This window comes from Lepidochelys kempii, chromosome 5, assembly GCF_965140285.1.
Source record: "Lepidochelys kempii isolate rLepKem1 chromosome 5, rLepKem1.hap1, whole genome shotgun sequence".
NCBI lineage: Eukaryota > Metazoa > Chordata > Testudines > Cheloniidae > Lepidochelys > Lepidochelys kempii.
In genome coordinates, this window is record NC_136384.1 from 15706233 (window position 1) to 15731524 (window position 25292).

At 41.2% G+C, this 25292-nt stretch overlaps 1 protein-coding gene across 2 annotated transcripts in view; it reads right to left on the bottom strand.

Moving 5' to 3' along the window:
- The window catches only part of DYM (dymeclin), a 389895-nt gene that overhangs the window by 340294 nt on the left and 24309 nt on the right, over positions 1-25292 (bottom strand). For both annotated transcript variants that reach the window (XM_073343514.2, XM_073343512.2), the window contains exons 2-3: positions 22119-22190; positions 16646-16835 (exon numbers count right to left, since the gene is read on the bottom strand). In XM_073343514.2, the coding sequence (XP_073199615.1) occupies positions 16646-16785 (140 nt within the window). In that variant the 5' untranslated portion in view covers positions 16786-16835; positions 22119-22190. The remainder of the gene's footprint in view (positions 1-16645; positions 16836-22118; positions 22191-25292) is intronic.

The following is a 25292-nucleotide window of genomic DNA, read 5'->3' on the forward strand; positions in this document are numbered from 1 at the left end:
CCAAGTTACATCCTTATTATTAAACATTTTATGGAAAAAAAAACCAACAGATTACTTTAAACAATATTTGATCACTGCTCTACATAATGAACTACCACACTAGAAACAGTAGCTTCAGTCTGCACTTCCAACATTTCTAGGCCAAAGGAATCCCTGGTGAATGGAGCCCTCACGTAGAGTGTTTGCAGTTACTACATGTTCAAGAGATAAGTATCAAGGAAAGAAGGTCTACCGGTGAAAGTCTTATAAATCCCCCAGTAGAAGCAGGAGTTACTTAAACAACTAACTCAAAGTCAGGGTATCAAAGTCATAAATGCAAGGTGAAGAAATTCTCAATTAATTCTTATTTCATTCTGATTAACATTATCACATTGGCTAATATAAATAGATGGAAGTCCATTGTATGGATATAATAGGTGTTAACACTGTACTGAAGAGGAGGAAGAGGCAAACAATACACACATTAGTCATTAACAAGTTGTATATTTTACTCTAGCATGACAGTTCAGTTAATTACGTGCCTGAATTTTTACTGAGCCAGACAGCCTCCACAGGTTGAGGGCAGCCACAAGAGAATAGACGCTGCTTAGAGCAAGTACCAACATTACAGTCAAGTGGGCTTTGGGGGGAGAGCACTGAGGCTTGTGATTCCGAAGTACATGCTATGCCAATATTCATGCACTGTTCTCAGCCAGCCTTGCTCAAGGAGAGTTGCCTATCACTAGTAATGAGCAAATAGCAGCATGAACAACGACCACTGCTCTTTCAAAGTATTGCTAAGGAGAGACAAGGTGGGTGGTATCTTTCACTGGACAAACTTCTGTGAGAGAAAGCTTTCTCTCACCAACTGAAGGTGGTCCAATTACCTTTGGAGATGCCTTTGGATCTTCCAGTGGTTTTGATTTTACCAAGTTGTGAACACTTTCCAGCTCGGGGAGGGGACAGGGATAATTTATTTGCACAGAACTTTATTTTTAAAAAACAGTAGCAGCACTTTAAGCAATATTCAAAACAAATGTACACTGATTTGTACATGCTTGGGAAGCTAATTTAGCAATGCACTGAACATGCAAAAACCCACTCTTATTTACCGCACAACTTACCATTGCATACATTTTGGGTTTTTTGAGGGATGGGGGGTGTCAAGGTTCCTCCCCCACTCTGAACTCTAGGGTACAGATGTGGGGACCTGCATGAAAAACCTCCTAAGCTTATCTTTACCAGCTTAGGTCAAAACTTCCCCAAGGTACAAAATATTCCCCCCCGTTGTCCTTGGACTGGCCGCTACCACCACCAAACTAATACTGGTTACTGGGGAAGAGCTGTTTGGACGTGTCTTTCCCCCCAAAATACTTCCCAAAACCTTGCACCCCACTTCCTGGACAAGGTTTGGTAAAAAGCCTCACCAATTTGCCTAGGGGACTACAGACCCAGACCCTTGGATCTTAAGAACAATGAACAATCCTCCCAACACTTGCACCCCCCCTTTCCTGGGAAATGTTGGATAAAAAGCCTCACCAATTTGCATAGGTGACCACAGACCCAAACCCTTGGATCTGAGAACAATGAAAAAGCATTCAGTGTTTTACAAGAAGACTTTTAATAAAAAAATAGAAGTAAATAGAAATAAAGAAATCCCCCCTGTAAAATCAGGATGGTAGATATCTTACAGGGTAATTAGATTCAAAAACATAGAGAACCCCTCTAGGCAAAACCTTAAGTTACAAAACAGATACACAGACAGAAATAGTTATTCTATTCCGCACAATTCTTTTCTCAGCCATTTAAAGAAATCATAATCTAACACATACCTAGCTAGATTACTTACTAAAAGTTCTAAGACTCCATTCCTGTTCTGTCCCTGGCCAAGACGACTACAGACAGACACAGACCCTTTGTTTCTCTCCCTCCTCCCAGCTTTTGAAAGTATCTTGTCTCCTCATTGGTCATTTTGGTCAGGTGCCAGCGAGGTTACCTTTAGCTTCTTAACCCTTTACAGGTGAGAGGAGCTTTCCCCTGGCCAGGAGGGATTTCAAAGGGGTTTACCCTTCCCTTTATATTTATGACAGGGGGGAACATTAATTTAATATGTTCACATACAAAGCAAAAGTCACTTGAGAAACACTATAGCAAGGAAAGGTCAACCTTTCACAACTCATAAGTGAGAGAGTGCAGTGGAACCCCACAGCAGATGATGAGTAGCGCTGGACAACATTTTTTAGATGAAATTAATTTGCTGAAATGCAAAATTTTGTATTGACCACAACATTTCATGAATTTGGGTCAGTTTTGGCAATTAAGTTTGGTTAAAAAAAAAGAAATCAGAAATGTTGAAATGGTTTGTGACAGACTGACAATATCCTGATCAAACCCTATGGAATTAAGATAAAGTTTACTGAGTTAAGTTAAACCTTACTGAATTAGGGTCAATACCTTTGGGGCCCGTTCTCAAAATGCAATTGTGTTTATGTTATTGTGGCATTGTCTGTATCTTTTCTAGTAGGAGGGGGATGCTAATATATTTCCTCTGTTCAGCCCTTTGACGCCACCTCCCTGGAGAGGTAAGTAACTAGTCCAAACTGCTTTCTACAGTGACCAACAGACAAAGAAAGGATTTTTGGATAAATAGCCAAATTGATTTTAAACTGGCTCAGGGCCTTCTTCCTGAACCAGCCAACAGACAAGACCTCTAGGCCATCAAGGGCTCCAATTCTTAGGGAAGTAATGGATGAATTGGCCTACTGAGGCCCCATAAGACTGGGTGCTTGTTTTGAGCTAAAGCTGTGATGAGCTGGTGACCATAAAGGAAACCCTTTGGGTACGATGTCGAAGGACTGCTCCCGCCAGAGCCAATGTCAGAGGTGGAGTGATGTCTAGTAAGCTTATTAGCACTTGTGTAGGTTCTTTTATTCATGTTTTCTCTGTAATGCTTTTTTACCTTAAGAATAAAGTAGGCTTGCAGAGGAAATACTATGTGGTAACTTATAACTATGGTAATTGCACTGTTAACTGTTGTTGAGGAGGAAAGCAAAGCAGGCCCGCTTAGGCAGCCTGACTTTCCAGGTGAATTCACAGTACAATCAGGAAGCTGTGCAGCCTACAAATACTCTGGACAGAAGGAGGTAAGACAAGTCACCACCCAAGAGAGGTGACAACCAGAGGAGCCAGAAGCCTGAGAGTAGGTGCCCTTGCTGGACTACAGAGGCAGAATATAGGGGCAGCAGCCTTGAACTGTGACATGGTTTATTTTTTCATTTCTGAAATGACACATTTTGATATTTCTGGCTAGATTAACAAAGGCTGAGGTGCCATTCACAAAACCAAGAAGGAGGAGAAGGACCCCCTTGTATCCAATGGCCAAGTGGTTAGAGCACTCATCCAGGATGTGAGTGACCCAGGGTCTAAACCCCCTTTTGCCTGATGTGAGGCAGGGACTTGAACTCTTGTCCCCCACTTCTCAGGTGAGTGCCCTAACCACAGGCTATAGGAATATATTCTAGGTGATCCTCAATCTCTCCTGTGGAAGCTGCTCCACTTGGTATAAACAATTAAATACTCGTTCAGCCAGAGAGCGAGAGAATGACTATAGCCTGGTAGTTCGGGCACTAATTTGGGAGGGAAGACAGCCAAGTTCCAGTCCTTCCTCCCACGTCCTGGGTGAGTGCCCTAACCACTGAGCTACTGAGTTAATGGTGGGTAGGAGACAACCACCCCCCGTGAAATGTGCCTATATCCCTTGTGAATCTCACCCTTTGTTTCCAAATTTCCTTAACTTCTATTAAAACCAGTTTAAAAGGCCCCAACATGATTTTATTATTATTTTTCAGAACTGCCAGTGAACCAAGCAAATCCATTGTTTGCTCACTCTTATTATGAGCCATTATCCAGATTGATTTCAGAGTAGCAGCCGTGTTAGTCTGTATTCACAAAAAGAAAAGGAGGACTTGTGGCACCTTAGAGACTAACAAATTTATTTGAGCATAACCTTTTGTGAGCTACAGCTCACTTCATCGGATGCATCCGATGAAGTGAGCTGTAGCTCACGAAAGCTTATGCTCAAATAAATTTGTTAGTCTCTAAGGTGCCACAAGTCCTCCTTTTCTTTTTATTCAGATTGAGTGACTCTTGTATTACGCTAATCACTATTCACACACAGTATTTTGTTTGGACAATCCAGAATTTTGTTTTGCTTTGTTGAACTCACATTTTAATCTGTTAGCACCTGATCTTATATTTATGTTTTTTTTTTAATTTATTTTGTGTTTCTATTTCTGTAATCACTTCTTATAGCACAAGGAGTTTCTTCCATTGATGAGTAATCTCCTGTAAGAAACAACCTTTTTAAAAAGCAAAGATTGGGGAGAAGACCAAGAAAGGCAGTTTACTGACCAAAATTGATGGCTATCATTCCTTGTATGTTTTTATATTCAGCTTGGTCTCATCTCTAGCTTAATATTAGTAGAGGGCCAGATTCTGCTCTCAATTATTACAGCATAATTCCAGTCCAGAATCCTATTAAAATCAATGCATTTAATCTACAGTAGGTCCAGTTCATTTCAACTCAGTTATGTTGGATTTATACCAGTGTAACTGGCCCAGAATCTGGCCCAGAGACTTCAGCAAAAGTGTCACAGTAACAGAGACTGAGTGAAAGTTGCTGCCTGACCATGTGAAAAGGTTGACAGGACAGAATATTCTTCTTTTGAGAAGCCACTCTCCTTTTAATTTAATGACGTCAAAGCATTAGAAACATCATCATCTGGACCCATGGAAAAGAAGCCCTTGAGGAATTCCACCATGATTTCAACAATTTCCATCCCACCACCAACCTCAGCCTGGTCCAGTCCACACAAGAGATCCACTTCCTGGACACTACAGTGCTAATAAACAATGGTCACATAAACACCACCCTATACCAGAAACCTACCGACCGCTATTCCTACCTGCATGCCTCCAGCTTTCACCCTGACCACACCACACGATCCATCGTCTACAGCCAAGCTCTGCGATACAACCGCATTTGCTCCAACCCCTCAGACAGAGACAAACACCTACAAGATCTCTGTCAAGCTTTCTTACAACTACAATACCCACCTGCAGAAGTAAAGAAACAGATTGATAGAGCCAGAAGAGTTCCCAGAAGTTACCTACTACAGGACAGGCCTAACAAAGAAAATAACAGAACGCCACTAGCCGTCACCTTCAGCCCCCAACTAAAACCCCTCCAACGCATTATTAAGGATCTACAACCTATCCTAAAGGATGACCCAACACTCTCACAAATCTTGGGAGACAGGCCAGTCCTTGCCTACAGACAGCCCCGCAACCTGAAGCAAATACTCACTAACAACCACATACCACACAACAGAACCACTAACCCAGGAACTTATCCTTGCAACAAAGCCCGTTGCCAATTGTGCCCACATATCTATTCAGGGGACACCATCACAGGGCCTAATAACATCAGCCACACTATCAGAGGCTCGTTCACCTGCACATCCACCAATGTGATATATGCCATCATGTGCCAGCAATGCCCCTCTGCCATGTACATTGGTCAAACTGGACAGTCTCTACGTAAAAGAATAAATGGACACAAATCAGATGTCAAGAATTATAACATTCATAAACCAGTCGGAGAACACTTCAATCTCTCTGGTCACACAATCACAGACATGAAGGTCGCTATCTTAAAACAAAAAAACTTCAAATCCAGACTCCAGCGAGAAACTGCTGAATTGGAATTCATTTGCAAATTGGATACTATTAATTTAGGCTTAAATAGAGACTTGGAGTGGCTAAGTCATTATGCAAGGTAGCCTGTTTCCTCTTGTTTTTTCCTACCCCTCCCCCCCCCCAGATGTTCTGGTTTAACTTGGATTTAAACTTGAAGAGTGGTCAGTTTGGATGAGCTATTACCAGCAGGAGAGTGAGTTTGTGTGTGTATGGGGGTGGGGGGGATGTGAGAAAACCTGGATTTGTGCAGGAAATAGCCCAACTTGATTGTCATGCACATTGTGTAAAGAGTTGTCACTTTGGATGGGCTATCACCAGCAGGAGAGTGAATTTGTGTGGGGGGGTGGAGGGTGAGAAAACCTGGATTTGTGCTGGAAATGGCCCACCTGATGATCACTTTAGATAAGCTATTACCAGCAGGACAGTGGGGTGGGAGGAGGTATTGGTTCATATTCTCTGTGTATATATAAAGTCTGCTGCAGTTTCCACGATATGCATCTGATGAAGTGAGCTGTAGCTCACGAAAGCTTATGCTGTAATAAATTGGTTAGTCTCTAAGGTGCCACAAGTACTCCTTTTCTTTTTTTCATTAGAAACAGAATCTCTACTTTAAAAAAAACATAGTGGCTCAAATCATCAGTCAGAATACCACCCACACAAGTTGCAGTTACACACATGCTACAACACTGGCGAGTCTTCATAAGGCATAAATAAGACCCAAACTGTAGTACACAACCACCCCGGGGGGGAAGAGGGGGTTGTTAAAAGAGAGGAGGAGAGGAAGCTTTCCCCCTTATGCAGTGTTGTTGTAGCCGCGTTGGTCCTTTTTCCCTTGACTAAGCAAAGCTTTTCCCTTGCCATCATTCACAAAACAGAGAAGAATCAGCCCATTCAGTAAATTCATACTGTGGGAATGCTGACTTTAATGGACTATTCATAAGACGCACATCGAATGAAAAGCTGCATATAATTTATTGTACCAATTTTAAAAATGCACCATATTAAGGCAACCTAAGAGTTGTTCATTTTATGTCTTTCCATTAAAGAATCATGCACACTATTCTTCAACCAGCCATTTCTAAAACTCAAGGGAAAGAACAAAGTGGAACGTTAAATATTAAGCTTATGATTTTCAGCAAGTTCTGCTTTAATTAATTCTGTTTTAGCTTTCCATCATGAAAACATTGTAACTAACAACAGTCCTCAAAATAAGGTCACATTCCCCTCAGCAATGCACTGCTCTGCCTGACTTGAGAGCAAGGCTCACACATCACATGTCATGTCCCATGGCTCTTGGCCTAAAACCAGGCAAAGCTAGATAAAGGCCTACAGATTGTTAACAGTTCTTCTGCGTACAAAAACATTATTTAGGCTGATAAGTCAAGCAACTAAAAGTTAGGAAATGCCAAATTTATAGCTGCCTGTGTAACCTTAATTCAGCCCCCTTGTGTGTCCATCCTTTGAACTGAATGAGCCAGGAATCTGGTAGGAAAAAAATCACATGTAGATCATGTAATTAAAGACTATCATGATGTATATGGACAAGGGGGCTGAAACTAGGGGAATTTCATGGGATAAAGAAAAGGCACTTCTGTAGCCTGAGGAGAGTCTGCCTGATGAATACCCACAGCCTGACTGCAAACAGAGTATTAGAGCTCCTCAAAAATAAGGATGCAGAATCGTCTACAATGGAAAGTGTTGGGCAACCTAACAGAGGTCGCTGCTTGTTCCCCCTATAATACCACATACACATGCAGTGCCCACCCTCCGTTACCCATAAACTCTGCTGAGGTCCCACTGGCAATGGCTGCCAAATGTCACTCTATAGAGTGAGTCAAACGTTTGCCCCTGCAGCTTATCACTCATGCCGCAAGGGGCTGCAGGTAGCTAGCAGTTTCCCTTTCAGCTCCTTCTTCTGGCTATTACACACTTGTCTCCTTGGCTCTACATGGCAGAACCCCATCATAACAATCAAAGGAACACATAATAGTCATAACACCACCACCAATATCACCCGCTTTCTTCACAGACGGCATGTTGCATCTTGGTGTGCTTCCTCCTATGTGTAAGGGGCAAAGAGCACACATAGCTGGTGGGGTGGAGGGGAAGGAGGAGGAATCCACTGTAGCAGGTAACAGATAGGAGCTTGTTGGCCCCAACACCCAGGAAGTTTTAGAGATCTGGAAGAGAGAAGAGATCTCCCCTTAAACTTCCCCACTCCTGACACTACTAACTACAGCAGTGATTCTCAAAGCCGATCCGCCGCTTGTTCAGGGAAAGCCCGTGGTGGCCGGGCCAGTTTGTTTACCTGCCACATCCGCAGGTTTGGCCGATCGCGGCTCCCACTGGCCGCAGTTCACCGCTCCAGGCCAATGAGGGCTGCAGGAAGGGCAGCCAGCACGTCCCTTGGCCCGTGCCGCTTCCCCCAGGCCAGTGGGAGCCGCGATCGGCCGAACCTGCGGACGCGGCAGGTAAACAAACAGGCCTGGCCCTTGGGCTTTCCCTGAACAAGCAACGGACCAGCTTTGAGAACCACTGAGCTAGAGGACTAAAAACTTAAAAAGCCAAAGCTGACATGACATATACGTCCTCACAGGAGATGGCATCCACCTTAACTTTGTAAGAGCTTGCCCAATTTAATCCAACACCACTTATGAAAACTATCCCCCTGAAGAGTCACCATCAGTTACCTCAACTTAGCATAGATACCGTTTTCATTAAAACCTGAAAACTAGCATCCGATGAAGTGAGCTGTAGCTCATGAAAGCTTATGCTCAAATAAATTGGTTAGTCTCTAAGGTGCCACAAGTACTCCTTTTCTTTTTGCGAATACAGACTAACACGGCTGTTACTCTGAAACCTAGCATCTACTGATAAACCATCCAATTCTGCAAGAGACTACAATGAAGAGGTATAACTCTAGAATTAACTAAAAAAAATTCTGCCATGTTTGACAAGTGACAAACCTGACCCCTTCAAGCCATTGTTTAAAATGACTGATCCTCTGGGGTGAACAGGAATAGCTATATTTAATACCCACTGTAATAAAGCATGGTTAACCCCTGATTTCTTAACAAGGTTGACCTTGCTTTTTTTACAATGAGTGGTTGAACTCTTATTTTGCTCATGTAAGTAAGATCATCCAGCTCAGCCACTGGTTCAAGGTGGCATGCAGGGAGCAATGTTTGACACTATTTGTAAAAACAGTAAAACTTCTTAGGCACAGCTTAACTAGAAACATTCATGTTTCCTCCTAATTATTAAGCCACATAGAAGACAGTACTATGCCTCTAAAAATACTATCTATTCTAGTTGTCATGCAAGAGCACCATCTGGTGTTCAGTACACTGAATTCTTCACACCAGTTTTTATTCCTGATCTTGGTCACTCCAGATTATTATACAGAACCAAAACATTTATAGGGCCTGATACTGTGAAACTCACTCAAGTAAAGGTTGCTGAATAGACCCTAAGAGACAGACTTTCCTCAAGACAAAAAAACAACCCAAACATTTCTCCATCAATCAGTATACTGTTTAATATTTTGAAAATATTAAACAATACACTAAAAAGCCACAATATAATTTTAACACTATGTACACAACCCTTAATACTTAGCAAACAAGTATGCTTTTCCTCAGTCAATTGCACCAAGAAAGTACAGAAGTGAGTTTGTCACAACTTTATTCTTCCTTCTCACTACACTTCCCACCTACCAAACCCTTATGATCATCTACAAGCAAACCAACCCCTTCATATCCCTCCTTTAGATCCTCCGTTAGGCTCCTGAATATTCCCCCATCCAACCTTCCTCTCCCCAGAAGACAGAACATTCCTATCTTTCTAGATAAGAGCATAACAACATGCCTTCAGGATGCTAATTCCCTCCATTTTTCTCATCTGAACATCCACTTGCAGACCAACTCCCACATACCAAATACCTTTTGAGATGATCCATCTCCCAGTTGCCTGAACTGTCTCCTACACCCATGCATGAGGCTCAGTCCACCTGCCAACTATAAGAAACCCTACTGAAAATTCCAAATAGGCACCCCATACCTGTCTTATACCCAGTCCTTGGAACATCAAGTTTACAGCCACCTAAAAGCTACGGTAAATAAGGGTTGGACTGATGTAAATTCATATCCATATTTTACTAAAATTTCTAATATAATATCTTCCCATCTTTATTCAGTCTGTCATTCATGTTCAAAATTTAAGGTTTTAAGATTAGTAAAACTCTCTCTACAATTCACTTGAAAAATAGCTCCTTATTAAAGAAGTATTTTTAAAATGACAGAAAACATTAGTCCAGAATGGATACAGCACATGTTTTCAGTGAAAACAGGTAAAAGCTAAATATGTCATCTTAGACTGCAGACAGTTTGGTGCACTCAGCATAGCCAATAAAATAGTTTGGATCTAGTTGCTTCAGATCACTAAAGAATGCATGACTTCTTTGTAGCAGACAATGCTTCCACTAATTAAGAGAGGGCCTGCTATCTTCAGATAATGCTTCCACTAATTAAGAGAGAGCCTGCTATCTTCAAACTCAGCAACAGAGAAATCAGGGACAGAGCAATGCTTGGCAAGACCAAGTCAAGTGAAGGGCCCTTTGGGTGACCAGGAGAGTTGAGCCACAGCTGCAGGTTGAATGAAGAGGTGAGGACAAGGAAACGTGCAACTACAGAGAGCTGGATGGGTCATCAACATGGAAGTTACCGAGAATATGCATGTGAGATTGTGATGCGAGGAAGAGACAGAGGAACCAGACAAGAGGATCAGTGGGCGGAGCTGAGTGGACAAAAGATGACAGCAACATGGAGAGGTACGAAAGACAAGTCAGAGGCAGTGCTGTTCAAGAGGAGGAAGGGGTTGGAAGCAGCAAGTCCAATCCAGTATAGGCAATGTGAGAGAAGGACAGGCCTTCGTAAGAAGGAAGCTGTAGAGGCAATGTCAGACAAAACAAAAGGGATCCAGGTCTTAGAGAGTCAGGAACTGGAGGGAGAAAGATAAGACGACATCATGGATAATGGAGATCTCTTTAGAGATGGAGCAGGCATTCCAGAGACAGCAAGATAAAGGGAAAAGGAAGTGGGAAGATGAGCATGGGGTTAGCAATGGTGACATGAGGGGGAATGATGGTGATGAGGAAAGATGTGGGACGTGGAAAGGGTGGAGTTGTGGCAAATGTCATCAGCGGTAAGGAGGTGGAGGCTGAGAAGGTTGTGAATGTGGAATCTGAATTTGAGCTGGTGGGAGCAGTGTAGGTAGAACTCTTGGGAACTTTAGTGGGATGATGATAACAAGGATGGAGAAAATGGAGCCTGTGGGAGGGGATGGAGGAGGAGGGCAGATGCAATGATGCAGAAGATGGGTATAGTGAGAGCCTTGGTTAAGTGGCAGATGGACAAAGTTACCCCAAAAAAGTTTGGAAACTGATGCACAAATTCCCACTACCAGGTAGCTAGACTGTATTACCCCAGAAACGGTGGAAGAGGCGGTCAGGCTGCACGATTGTTCTCTGAGGCTGACACATAGCTTTCAGGCCCTCCTCTCACCCTTAAAGAGGCATAAATAAGACACCTTTGAGGAGAATCTAGACAACATGCATCCTATCTTGGGTGCATCATTATTAAAATCTGCCAAGAAGAATAACCAAATTTATGACAGTGCACTAATAATCTACCCAGATCAATCATTACTGAGGAAAAAGCAAGAACATAAGCATGGCCATACTGGGTCAGACCATTGGTCCATCTAGCTCAGTATCCTGTCTTCCAACAGTGGCCAATGCCAGGTGCCCCAGAGGGAATGAACAGAACAGGTAATCATCAAGTGATCCATCCCGTCGCCCATTCCCAGCTTCTAGCAAACAGAAGCTAGGGACACTATCCCTGCCCATCCTGGCTAACAGCCGTTGATGGACCTATCCATTAATTTATCTAGTTCTTTTTTTGACCCTGTTATAGTCTTGGCCTTCACAACATACTCTGGCAAAGAGTTCCACAGCTTGACTGTGTATTGTGTGAAGAAATACTTCATTTTGTTTCTTTTAAACCTGTCTATTAATTTCATATGGTGCCCTCTAGTTTTTGTTTTATGAGAAGGAGTAAATAACACTTCCTTATTTACTTTCTCCACATCTCTCATGATTTTATAGACCTCTATTATGTCACCCCTCAATCATCTCCTTTCCAAGCTGAAAAGTCCCAGTATTATTAAGCTCTCCTTTTTGGAAGCTGTTCCATACCCCAAATCATTCCCCCCCCCCCTCCCTTTTCTGTACCTTTTCAAATTCCAATATATCTTTTTTGAGATGGGGAGACCAGATCTGCATGCAATATTTAAGATGTAGGCATATCTTGGATTTATATAGGGGCAATATGAAATTTTCTGTCTTCTTATCTATCCCTTTCTTAATGATTCCCAACATTGTTAGGAATTGTTAGATTTTTTGACTGCTGTTGCACATGGAGTGGATGTTTTCAGAAAACTATCCACAATGAATCCAAGATCTCTTTCTTAAGTGGTAACAGCTAATTTAGACCCCACCATTATATATGTAGAGTTGGAATTATGTTTTCCAATGTGCATTACTTTGCATTTATCAACACTGAATTTCATCTGCCATTTTGTTGCCCAGTCACCCAGTTTTGTGAGATTCCTCTGTAACTCTTCAGTCTGCTTTGGATTTAACTATCTTGAGTAGTTCTGTATTATCTGCAAATTTTGCCAGCTCACTCTTTACCCCTTTTTCCAGATCATTTATGAATATATTGAACAGTACTGGTACCGATGCAGACGCCTGGGAGACACCACTATTGACCTCTCTCCATTCTGAAAACTGAGCACTTATTCCTACCCTTTGTTTCCTATCTTTTAACCAGTTACTGATCCAGGAGAAGACCCTTCCTCTTATCCCATGACAGCTTACATTGCTTCAGAGCCTTGGGTAAGGGACCTTGTCAAAGGCTTTCTGAAAATCAAAGTACACTATATCCACTGGATCCCCCTTGGCCAATTTCTTGTTAACCCCCTCGAAGAATTCTAGTAGATTGGTGAGGCATGATTTCCCTTTACAAAAACCTTGTTGACTCTTCCCCAACAAACCGCGTTCATCTAGGTGTCTGATAATTCTGTTCCTTACTATAGTTTCCATCAATTTGCCTGGTACTGAAGTTAGGCTTACCAGACTGTAATTGCCAGGACCACCTTCGGAGCCTTTTTAAAAAGTTGGTATCACATTAGCTATCCTCCAGTCACTTGGTTCAGAAGCTGATTTAAGTGATAGATTACATACCACAGTTAGTAGTTCTGCAATTTCACATATGAGTTCCTTCAGAACTCTTGGATGAATATCATCAGGTCCTGGTGACTTATTTCTGTTTAATTTTCAATTTGTTCCAAAACTCCTCTAAAGAGACCTCAATCCGGAACAGTTCCTCAGACTTGTCACCCAAAAAGAATGGCTCAGGCTTGGCAATTTCCCTCACATGCTCAGCTGTGAGGACCAATGCAAAGAATTCATTTAGTTTCTCTGCAATGGCCTTATCGTCCTCAAGTGCTCCTTTAGCATATCAATAGTCCAGTGGCCCCACTGGTTGCTTAGCAGGTTCCTGCTTCTGATGTACTTAAAACAAAATTTTTGCTTTAACTTTTTGAGTCTTTGGCTAGCTGTTCTTCACATTCTTTTTTGGCCTTCCTCATTATATTTTTACACTTCAATTGCCAGAGTTTATGCTCCTTTCTATTTTCCTCAAAAGGATTTAACTTCCACTTTTTTTAACGGCTTCTATTACTTTGTTGTTTAGCCACAGTGGCACTTTTTTGGTCCTCTCATTAGGTTTTTTAATTTGGGGTGTACATTTAAATTGAGCCTCTATTGTGATGTTTTTAAAACGTTTCCATGCAGCTTGCAGGGATTTCACTTTTGGCACTGTAACTTTTAATTTCTGTTTCACTAACTTCCTCATTTTTATGTAGTTCCCCTTTCTAAAGTTAAATGCTACTGTGGTGGGCTGCATTGGTTTCCCTCCCCACCCACAAACACACAGGGATATTAAATTTTATTATATTATGGACACTATTACCAAGCAGTTCAGCTATATTCACCTCTTGGATCAGATGCTGTGCTCCACTTAGGACTAAATCAAGAATTGCCTGTCCTCTTTTGGTTTCCAGGACTATCTGCTCCATGATGCCATCATTTAAGGTGTCGAGAAACTTTATCTCTGCATCCCATCCTGAGGTGACATGTACCCAGTCAATATGGGGATAGTTGAAATCCCCCATTATTATTGAGGTTTTTTTATTTTTATAGCCTCTCTAATCAACCTGAGGATTTCAGTCACTATCATCATCCTGGTCAGGTGGTCGGCAGTATATCCCCACTGCTATATTCTTATTATTCAAGCATGGAATTACTATCCATAGAGATTCTACGGTACAGTTTGGTTCATTTAAGATTTTTTACTTCATTTGATTCTACGCTTTCTTTCACATATAGTGCCACTCCCCCACCCAGCACAGCCTGTTCTGTCCTTCTGATACATTTTGTACCCTGCTATTACTGTGTCCCATTGATTATCTTTATTCCACCAAGTTTCTGTGATGTCTATTATATCAATATCCTCATTTAATACAAGGCACTCAAGTTCACCCATCTTAATATTTAGACTTCTAGCATTTGTATATAAGCACAAGAAGTTTATAGAAATAAGCAGAAAAGCCTGAAATAAGATTGTGTTCCACTGGACTGAGTATGACAGGGAACTGGCTTTGGAAGCTACTCAAACATCTTCTCTTCTGCAGAAGGAAGCCAGGAAAGTGTCTGATCAATGGTATGATTGAGATGGAGTTAGACAACTATATGACAAAATCTTTTATATTTGTGAGATGAGACAATCCTTTCAGTAACTGTCATTCAAGTATTACCTGTTGCATTGGTAAAAACAGGCTTAAAAATAGGCAGAAAGAAATGGAAAGATGACAAAAAGCAATTGGCCTTGTCTTGGGGGCTAAATGTGAACCCAAAGGGCTGGGTTCACTTTCAATACTACTTCTGTGATTCTTCACAAGTCTGATATGGGAGTTGTGAAGAACAGCAAAGCCAAGCTTTGTACTGCACCATATGCATCATATCAAGAGTGATTCTGTTACCCTGAAGCCAGTATAGACTTTTTGCCCTGCTTCCAGTTGTCCAGCAAAAAAATTTAAAACTTCCAAATGCCACTAAAAATAAAAATAATAAAATATTTTTCATGATTAAGTGCTAGGAAACAACTGTGATGAATACTCCCTTGTACTCACACCCTACACACTATTGTAATAATCTTTATACAAAGTATGCCCTGTGAGGTAGTATTTAAAAACTCATAATTTGCTGATCAGTATTGTCCTGATAAAATGTGCGTGACAACACTATTTCAGATTCTGCGTTATGATCTTATTAACACATGTTCAAAACACCCCAGCCCTGCCCAAAGTCAGGTCTGTCCTAAACAAAAGAAGGAATGTGTGCTTGCCTTAATTTGCATTTAAGAAGTAAACAGAGTCATCAAGCAGGGAGGGAAAACAAAGGAAGTTCAAATAGGTGAAGAGAAAAAAAAACAGAGTAGGGAATATCCTTCCACATAGATTCTTTGTCTCCCAATCCTCAGCTGGAAATGTTTTCCAAGGGGTGGACTGAAATTATTAAAAGGAAGAACAAATACCCCAAGGGACCCTCCCCACCCCCATTTTTTCTGACCATTGCATTTACTGCATCTGAAAAGACAAAGGAAACAGTTGTTGGACTCTGTGGGAGGGGTCCTGACCTAAAGAGTTTGGTCAGTAAGACTGATGAAAGCACGTGGTGAGAAAACTTTGTTTTGAATCCAATGTAATTTGTTAAATTAGGCACCAGTAAGCATTCTCTCTCTATCTTTCTTGTAATCGTTTCTGACTTCTATGCCTCATTATTTGTAGTCACTTAAAATCTCCCTCTTCGTAGTTAATTTCTTTTACAGTTTTATCTAATCCAGTGTGTTCAAGTTAAAGTGTCTGGTAACTCCATTTGGGGTAAAAAGTTGTGTGCATATTATTCCCTTACATGAATAACAGACTCAGTTATTTGTACCGTCCAGGAGAGAGCTGGACAGTACAGGACATACATCTCTGGGGGGAAATCCAGGACCAGGGCTGTGATGGGGTCACCCTGCAGCATAACTAAGGCTGGTAAGAGCCTACTTGTGGCTGGCTGGAACACACACACAGACATAGCTGAGAAGACTTACATGCTGGAGACCATTTGTGAGCAGTCCAGGCTGGAGACTATAGTAGCAAAGCATTGTAAAGGGCTCCCCACCAGGCTACAGGACCAGGGTGATACAGCTACTCATAAGTCTGGATTATATCCTGGTATGTCACAAGAACATAAACTATAAGGGACCCTATCCAGTAACAAACTTACAGCTCAATCACCTAAAATGCTAAATACCCTCAGCTCCCATTAAATTCAATGGGAGTTTAAGGGGCTCAGCAATGGCAGGATTAACCCATAACTTCATCACTGCTTTAATCTGCTAGAGCTGGAAACTATAGGTCCTGCAAAGGGGGCACGCATCTGTTATTCTTCAGCATTTCCAGCAACCTATTTAGACAAACACCATTATAGACCTATTGCTGACCTTTCTTGGTTGTGAGGAGAAAGGAGACTAATTACAGCTGCAATGAGGAGGAAAAGCAGCAGCAAGAATGAGAGAATATGGTGGAATTGTACTCAACAGCCCACACTCAGGTGGACTTTCCACAGACCTACCTCCACAAAAGAGAAGAAAAATAAGTCTATTTTGCATTCAGAGTTATTAGGCACCATTGCTCATGTATTTGTCACAAACGTTCAGTCCTTCAGCAAGCATCCTCTTACCTGCTTGTTGGGGCAGTAAAGCTAAAAGAAAGCAGCTGATTCCAGAATGGGTCATTCTCAGAGACAGCCTCGGCTCCCGATAATCTTTTTAAGTACTCATTTTCTGGGAGCTCACAAATGCTGCTACTGTTTGCGCCCATTTTCTTATTTTGTAAGTTCCTTTTTAAAGCTTCATTCCTTCAACAGAAGCCTACAAAAAAGAGAGAGAGGAAATATTTAAATCCTAGTAACAGGAATACACATCTTTGGCACATATAAGGGATATACAGAACTTACCAAACTAGAAACCAATAAATCTCTAGTTCCATAACTACAACAGTTGCTGAAAAGACACAAAACTGAAGAGCACAGGAGCAGGCTAGAATAGTTTACTTTCAACAGTTTAGGACAGTAAGATATAGTTAATATCCAAATTAAAAAAAATTGATTGGCGTACATTCCAGGCCTTCTCCACTGAATTCTTCATTAGCTGTGGTCAGAGAAAGAACACATTGACACAACAGCTGTAAGCAAAAGGGAAAGTAGCAGGAAACTTACAATTTAAGCAGGCACATTAGCGAGACCACTATTCAAAAATTTAGCATTTTCAAAGTCGTGCACAGATACTCAGAGTACATCTACACTGCACACTACTGGCAGAGATGTATAGCGTATAGTGCAGCAATGAAAAGCAATCTGTGTTCACATTGCACTGTGTAGCTACCCATGTCAGTGAAAGTCTCTAGCACAGGGGAGGTGGCAGAGGATGGCTTCAGCAGCACTGCCCCCACTGCCAGAATCTTTTCCTGCTCCAGCTACAGGGAGGCAGCAGAGAGGCAGCTGGACACTACATTGCTAAAAATAGCAATGTCGACGGGGAGGCACAGCTTGGGCAAGTAGAGAGCTGTGTAGGATATATACTCAAGTACATACCCACGCCCTTCTGGGGTGTCTTTACCAACCTAAGCAATACCTCACAGTCTACACTGCTATTTATACCTGTGCTAGAGGAGATATATATATATATATACACACAACGCATCGCCGAAAGCAGCATGCAATGTAGACAAACCCTTGGGTATGTGACTGCCATTGGCAAGAATGGGAATCAAGCAACTAAATTCCTGTGAACCACTGATGATTTTCCCCTTCTCTATGTTCAAAACCACAACAACGTCACATAGATATTATCACTTCTAGGCGAATACTTTAAATTTAGATCAGGCGACAAGCCTCCTAATGTCATTAGTGTCTCATAGCTATTCGCTGACCTATGTGAAATGAGTTGGTTAGTCCCAATCCAGTGGTTAGTGGAAAGGTCTAAGACCAAATGTTCATGAAGAATTAACTCATTTTCAGAGGTGATACTTGCAGAACTAGTTAGCAGCACACAGTAGGTTATATGGGGAAATAATCACATTATCCTTGGCTGTGCTGTACCTGTTCTGTGTATTCTTCCAGACTGTCAATTATGCTTTCCCATTTTTACAAACGTTAACTAATTAATCCACTAGAGAAGTAAGAAACTAGCCAAGGGCAACTGAAGCTTAGAAGAAGGTATTTGGATTAAAAAGGAAATATATGAAGACCTAATAAAACTAACCTGGACTCCAGACCATCCAAGCTGCATAAGCACTTAACAAAATGCCCCACCCCTATAGACATAGCACCCTTCCACTGAAATCTCATAAGATCCCACAAACTGAGCTATATAAGGCTGTGTCCATACTTGGGCAAGAGACTTTCAAGGAACACCTGTGGATAGGTGATGCAGAAAGAGACACTGGCAATCAGTAAGTGGCACTCTCTCCTCTGACTTCACATTGAACCAATGCCCTGCATACGTTCATGGTGCTCTGTACTACTGGAAGTGCCATCTTTCAGATGAGATGAAAATCAAGGTCTTATGGATCTCATGGATCCTTAATAAGAGTATGCATGTCAACCCGCAGTGCCTTGACTGAATTCTAACTTGGATAATTATTTTCTGCCTACATACACTCCCCATGAAGTTTCAGGTAGATCTGAAATTCTTCATGTCCTGCCCTAAACCAGTGCACTGTTAAATACTGGCTATGTTTCATTTCAGAAGTGGGTGCACTTCAGGGGTGTACAAAATGTACAAAATGTATAACTGTTTAAGTTTGCAAACTGGTTTGTCATCCTCTGGGTTAAGAGGTGCTACTGTGGAATCCTGCATGCTGGTTGGGTGGCAACAGGATAAGGGTTTACATGCATAAGTGATATTAGGAGCTGATCAGCATCTTGAATGATTTCACTTAACCGTAGTGGGATTTTTAGAGAGAGAGAGAGTGTGAGTGTGACAGTGTCACTTGTCCATGAACTTCTCTAAACTATCGCCATACCTGTTACTGAGAGACATTTCACTGCTAGAGTAATACTAGTTTTAAAATCAGTACAAAATAAAAGATAAAACAGAAACACCAATTTCTTTCATTTGCAAAGATACTACAGCAGTGCTTTCACGCAAAGAGAGATGCTGCCCACCACACACGTAAATAACTGATGGAATATTATATAAGGCTTCCCCAAATACATGAAATAAATGCACAAGTCCTTGCAGAAGTAAAAAGGGAATGTCAGTTTCTTCATAAAATTACAACTGTTTAATTTTATTATTTTTTCAAGAAAAAATATAAAAGCAAAAACAATGTAATTAACATGACATTTAAATTAATAAGGAAATTATTATTACCAATGTTGGGATAAAGAAATACAAACACAAATTTCTTGCTTTATGCTTTTAGCTTCTGGTATTGTTTGTTTAATGCTGGCCTCCAACCAGCTAACCTATCCCACACAGGAAGTGTCACACTGGACCAAACCCAAGGCCACAGCGAGTTCAATATACTGTCTCCCAACGTGGTCAGAACCAGATGCCTCAGAGGAAGGTGTAAAAACCCCACAGTAGGCAGACCAGTAAGAAGATCAGGTCCCATCCTGATCTCTAATAGTTAAAGATTTGCTTAAGCCTTTAGCATGAGGTTTTAAATCCCTTCCATATTTTTTTATCATTACTTATTACAACTTTGAATATTTGAGATCCATATAAATGCAAAGGAAAATAATTTTTCTTCCCATAAATTATAAACATAGTGGAGCAATACATGCAAGATCTTTCCAGAGTTTTGTATACAAAAATCTGCCCTGCTTCAACAGTCTGCGTACTGGAATCCAGGAGCTAAATTTTCTCTCAAATAGCATGTGTTTATTTCCTTCTTTAAAAAAAAAAAAGGAAAGGAAAGGATTTTTCTGCTCCTTCACTGAATTTATATGGGTCTTTTGGTCAGGCCTGCGGCCACAACCATCACCAAACATGCCCAGGCCCATTCTTTCTCCGCCACCTTCTTCTCACCTCTTCAGCTTTGCTGTTATTACCGGTAAACACCCTCTTGCAGAGCAGAGGCAGAGAATGCATGTAAGCTTTGCCACAGCAGCAATGTCTTAGAGCAGTAGTGCCCAAACCTTTCCTGTTGTGCCTCCCCTTACCAGTAATGGAGTCTGTCTGCACCCTCGCTCCATTACTATACAGCCAAGGCTTCCTCAGCAGAGGAGCATGGGTTCAAGGCAGAGGTGGGGGTGGAGCTGGGGATGGGGTAAGAGCTGGGGACAGAGGTGGAGCTGGCCGGGGAGCAGAGAGGGCATGATGGCAGAGCTGAGCGGCAGGTGGAAAAGAGCTGCGGCTTGGCACAAAGCAGAGCTGAGGGGCGCTCCTTTCCTGCCCCCCCCCGGGGTTTTGCCCAGGCCCTCCCAAACATTCCTCCACACACTCCTAGGGGTAGGATATGTACTTATATGTATGTCCTGGGCAGGGGAGGGGGGAGGGCCAGTTTGGGAACCACTGCTTTAGAGCAATCCAGCTGGCCATCAACAAACCAATGAAACTGACTAAGCACAAAGCAAGGAAACTAAAAATAAATGGAGAAAAACATTTTCTCCATGTAATTTTAGAGATTACTTGTCGTAAGAACTAACTTTCGCATGGAATTGTGATTTCCAAGTTGATGTGGTCCCTTTGATACCCTAATAAATCTAGCTCAGGTAAAGCAGTTTCCCTTCTCAGAGCGACTGTTTCAGGTTGTCTGCAGATTCAGGCAGACAGCACTGCATCCATAAAACTTTAAAAACACAAACTAAATGTCCATTCACAACTATGAAGTCTACAAGGGGGTGACGGTATTAATGAAAACGTTGTAATAATTACAAATTAATAGATTCTAAAGGTAGAAGGGACCACTGTGGTCATCTAATTTGCCCTCTTGAATAACACAGGCCATATGACTTCCCTGAATTAATTCCTGTTTAAAACTAGAGCATATCTTTTCAAAAACCATCCAGTCTTGATTTTAAAATTGCCAGTGATGGAGAATCCACCACAACCCTGTGACAAGTTTCAGAGTAGCGGCCATGTTAGTATCCGCAAAAAGAACAAGAGTACTTGTGGCACCTTAGAGACTAACAAATTTATTAGAGCATAAGCTTTCGTAGGCTACAGCCCACTTCATCAGATAGATAGAATGGAACATATAGTAAGAAGATTATATAATACTTATCTATAAATACATACACATACAACATTGTCACCTTATTTCCAGTGTGAATTTGTCTAGCTTCAGCTTCTAGCTATTGGATCTTGTTATACTTTTGGTGGATACATTGAAGAGCCAGCCTATTGTCAAATTTCTGCTCCCCATGTAGGTACTTAAATGATTAAGTCACCTCTTAATCTTCCCTTTGTTAAACTAAACAGATTGCTATCCTTGGGTCCATCACTAGAAGGCATGTTTTCCAATCCTTCAGTCATTCCCGTTGCCCTTCTGTTAACCCTCTCTAGTCTATTAAGATCCTTCTTGAACTGTGGACACCAGTACTGGACACCGTGTACCCATAGCGGTCACACCAATACCAATCTGAATTTGAGTCTAGGCTCAAATGTAGGCTGTATAACTCCAACATGAAGGCTGTATCTAGCCTCCAAGCCATGTGTTTTGACACAATTGTATTAGCATATTAAACATATACTGATTATAAACTAACATTCAATCTAATGCAATACTGACTCTCACAAAGCACTCTCACACTAGGCTTGCACTTCTACTCAGAGACTTACAAGAATTCAGTCAACTAATGATGGCAAGACTGAGAAACAGCTGATTATTATACATTAGGTGGAAAAGTTCAGGTATGTATGTAAAGATTGCATGTAAATTGTATATTTTTGACTGTATCTCTTACAACTGAAGTGATGGAAGAAGGGTAAGGGCAGAGATAGTATTGCGTGTTTGTACATCACCTACAACAACAGTTCCACATTCCTGATTGGAGCCTCTGGGCAATACTGTTATTAATAAGAGACTAACTTTTCACATTTGAAGTGGCTGCCAAACATAGTAAATTAATAAGTGCTAGCTTTAGTTAAAATGCTGAAATGTTGATTTACTTCTGTTTCTACGTAATAAGAAGTGCTTCTTACCTTTGGAACTCGAAGATTGCCAGAATGAGCCAAACGGATGCTCTTTTCCTTTAAACAAGGTAGATTAGAGCACTACAAAAAATGAGAAAATAAAAGATATCTATATAATACTGTGTATTCAGCATTAATCAAGTAGTTATACTAAGACGTCAAAGTATTGATTCACTAAGTGAGCATATTGGTACTTTGAGAATTATACTTTATAGAGCACATTTCATCTGGAAACATTATGCAGTTAATGAATAACCATTCTATATTCACTAGTGCATTCTATTTTATGATCGTATAATCCTAATGCAAACCTTGCCATCAAGTTAGTGGCAGGTTGCAATACAAAGAATTCCCCAGGCTGCTGAAGGCCCAGAAGAGCATTTAAAAGTCTCTGTTCAGACATTCATATTTTCTTTCACATTATCATACTCATCCAGTATGACCATATCATCTCACTCTGAATGCCTTGTGATTATTCGTACTTCAATAGCACCCAGATGCCTTGATCAAGATCCCTTGTGTTAGGTACTACACAAACATGGCCCTTATCCCAAACACCTAACAAGAGTAGGCTCACAGAATAGTCCAATTGACCGGCTTCATTTAACTACTCAGGTGCACAGTTACATGTGTAAGTGCTTGCAGAATCAGGGCCTAAGTTTATAGTTCACTGGCTCTCCCCAGTCTATTGCAAAAAGTTTTAACTTCTTGCCTTTGCCTTCAAGCTTCTGTATAACTGTCCCTGCCTAGAGATCCAATCGAGTCTCATCACATCTTACAGATCCTTGAATCTTCTACTCCACCAACAAGGCCAGCTTCTACGCTCCATTTGTCTGCTTCTCACCATAACAATGCTTTATTCATACCACCCCCCACTTATGGAATGCCCCTCATTGTGATCCATCAAGTAAAAACTCTCAAGATTCACCATTCCTACTATTCTCACAAGAAGACAATTATTATTATTATTAACAAAAAGGTCTAAATGAACCAAGACGGATGAATGCCTTAACTGACTGACTGCATGACTGTATCGCTGTAACCTCTGTCCTTCCTTAACCCAGCCCCTTTCTACACACCCCATCTCACCATATTTTAAAGTTAGATTGTAAACTCTTCACCACATCTAACCCACTTTTGGGCATGGTGTGACTTTTTTCATTATCCACAAGTTTTAGTTGCTGTTTTTCTTCCAGTTCTAACACTTCCAAAATCTGGACGTGAAGTCTCTGCAATGGCTTACTCTAATTTTTAAACTCACTTCTATGCAAGGAATACCAGTATCATTTATGCTGAACAATTTTACAGCATGGCTCCTTTAAGAGTGAAGTGAACCGTCAAGTGACCTGTGCACTACACAACCTAACAGTTCTCTGAGCTCCACAGGCATTAAAGACAAATAAAGTAGGGAGAAGTTTGAAATAGAAAGGGACCTTGGCCCTGTAAAGCTTTAACAAGAACACTACTTTCCACTGTAAAGTTGTACAATTCAGAGCTTCAGCTTATCTCAAACTATGTAAGCTACACTATTTGCTTTCTGCTCACTCCCACGTGCAGCAAACTGGGAAAAGAATTTGCCACAAAAATAACTAGAAGTCACAATCCAAGGTCTATGGCAGCTCATCAGAGCTAAACGACACCTCCCCCCACCCCCGGCCAAGTGTCCTTGGTGCCACTGCTCTTCCAACAAAGCTGTGAATATCATGGTTCCCCTGATGAGTGTTGTCTGTGGACTTGTCTGACACACTGAACTTGTGCAGTTCTCCACTCTGGCAGGTAGGCTTAGTTTGGTTTTGGTTTTTCTTTGACAGAGGGCGGGGGGCTTTTTGGCACCATTAGCAAGGAAGAAGGATGCAGGAATCTCAGTGACAACTCTCTTCCCTTAGTAGATGCTGTTAACTTGTGCTAGACAATCATTACAAACCAACTTCATGCACTTATCCAGCAGTAGCAGGAGAGGTGGTGAAATGCTTCAAGCAGTGTAGTTAGGGGTTGCCTTCTGTGCAACTGTCAGGGTGGATTTGATTTAAATCACTAGCCAGGAAGACTCAATTTAATCATGGATTTCTACATAAAAGTGCATTCTTGTTGGTTGTTACAACCTTAATACATATTCTTCACAACTCAGAGATAGATGAGACCCAAACTGGGTCTCTTTTACGGCCTGCTGCCATTATAGGTTTTCCCTTCTAGTGAGAAAATGGTATAGGAGATCTCAAATCAATGATGGCTACTCTCAGAAAGACCTCAAGACTTTTGGAATATTTTGCTCAAACAGTTTCACTTCTGTTTCTACTGTCTGTCCCTCCCTTCTCACGTCTATCTCCAGACTTCTCCTTGTCCAGATCTATTGTGTCCCCAACAATCTTCTATTCATTGAACTTTTTGAAACTTTGCACTTGTAGAGAGAGAGGTAAGGGATTGACTCTGTACACAAATTTGCAGAGGGACAATAGGGTTGAGGTCTGTTATTTCTCACCTCTAGATATTTATTTAAAAACTTTTTTGCTGTTAACAAGCATGTTATCTCTGGAGACACAAATCCACAGTTTGAGAACTGCAAAACTAAGCATCTCTGATGGTATCTTCTAGACTGAGCACTTAGTCCCATTGGGTAGATAGAAAGATTAACCTAAATAATCTATACAGAAGCCCCTGGAACCCCATATCATTAGGTCCCTAATCCATGAACTATTGGAACTCATTTACAAAACTTTTCTTTAACATTACATGAATATATTGTCTCATACTATAGAATTAGAATTTATAATCCCTATTCCATGATGAGATATCTTTGAACTACAGACGCTCCCCAGGTTACGCAAGGCCCGATTTATGCAAATCCGCACTTACGGAAAAAGCTCCGTAAGGTAGAAATAGGAGTTTTTTGGGGGAGGGAGGTTTGGCATAATGGTCGGGTATACGTTTCCGACTTACGCAAAACTCAAGTTACATAAGGCGTTCCAGAACGGAATGATTGTATAAGTCGGGGAGCATCTGTATAATGTATCTTAATTAAAACTATCTTTAGATAGGCTAGGAAAAAGCCTTTTATAAAAAAAAATCTGATTTTTTTATTTTTTTCCACTCTTGCAATGGTCATGATTGTCTTGTCCACAGTTCAGTTTCTGTTCCGATTAATTCAGTAGGCCTCCAGGGCCTTTGCCCATTTTACCTGTGCAA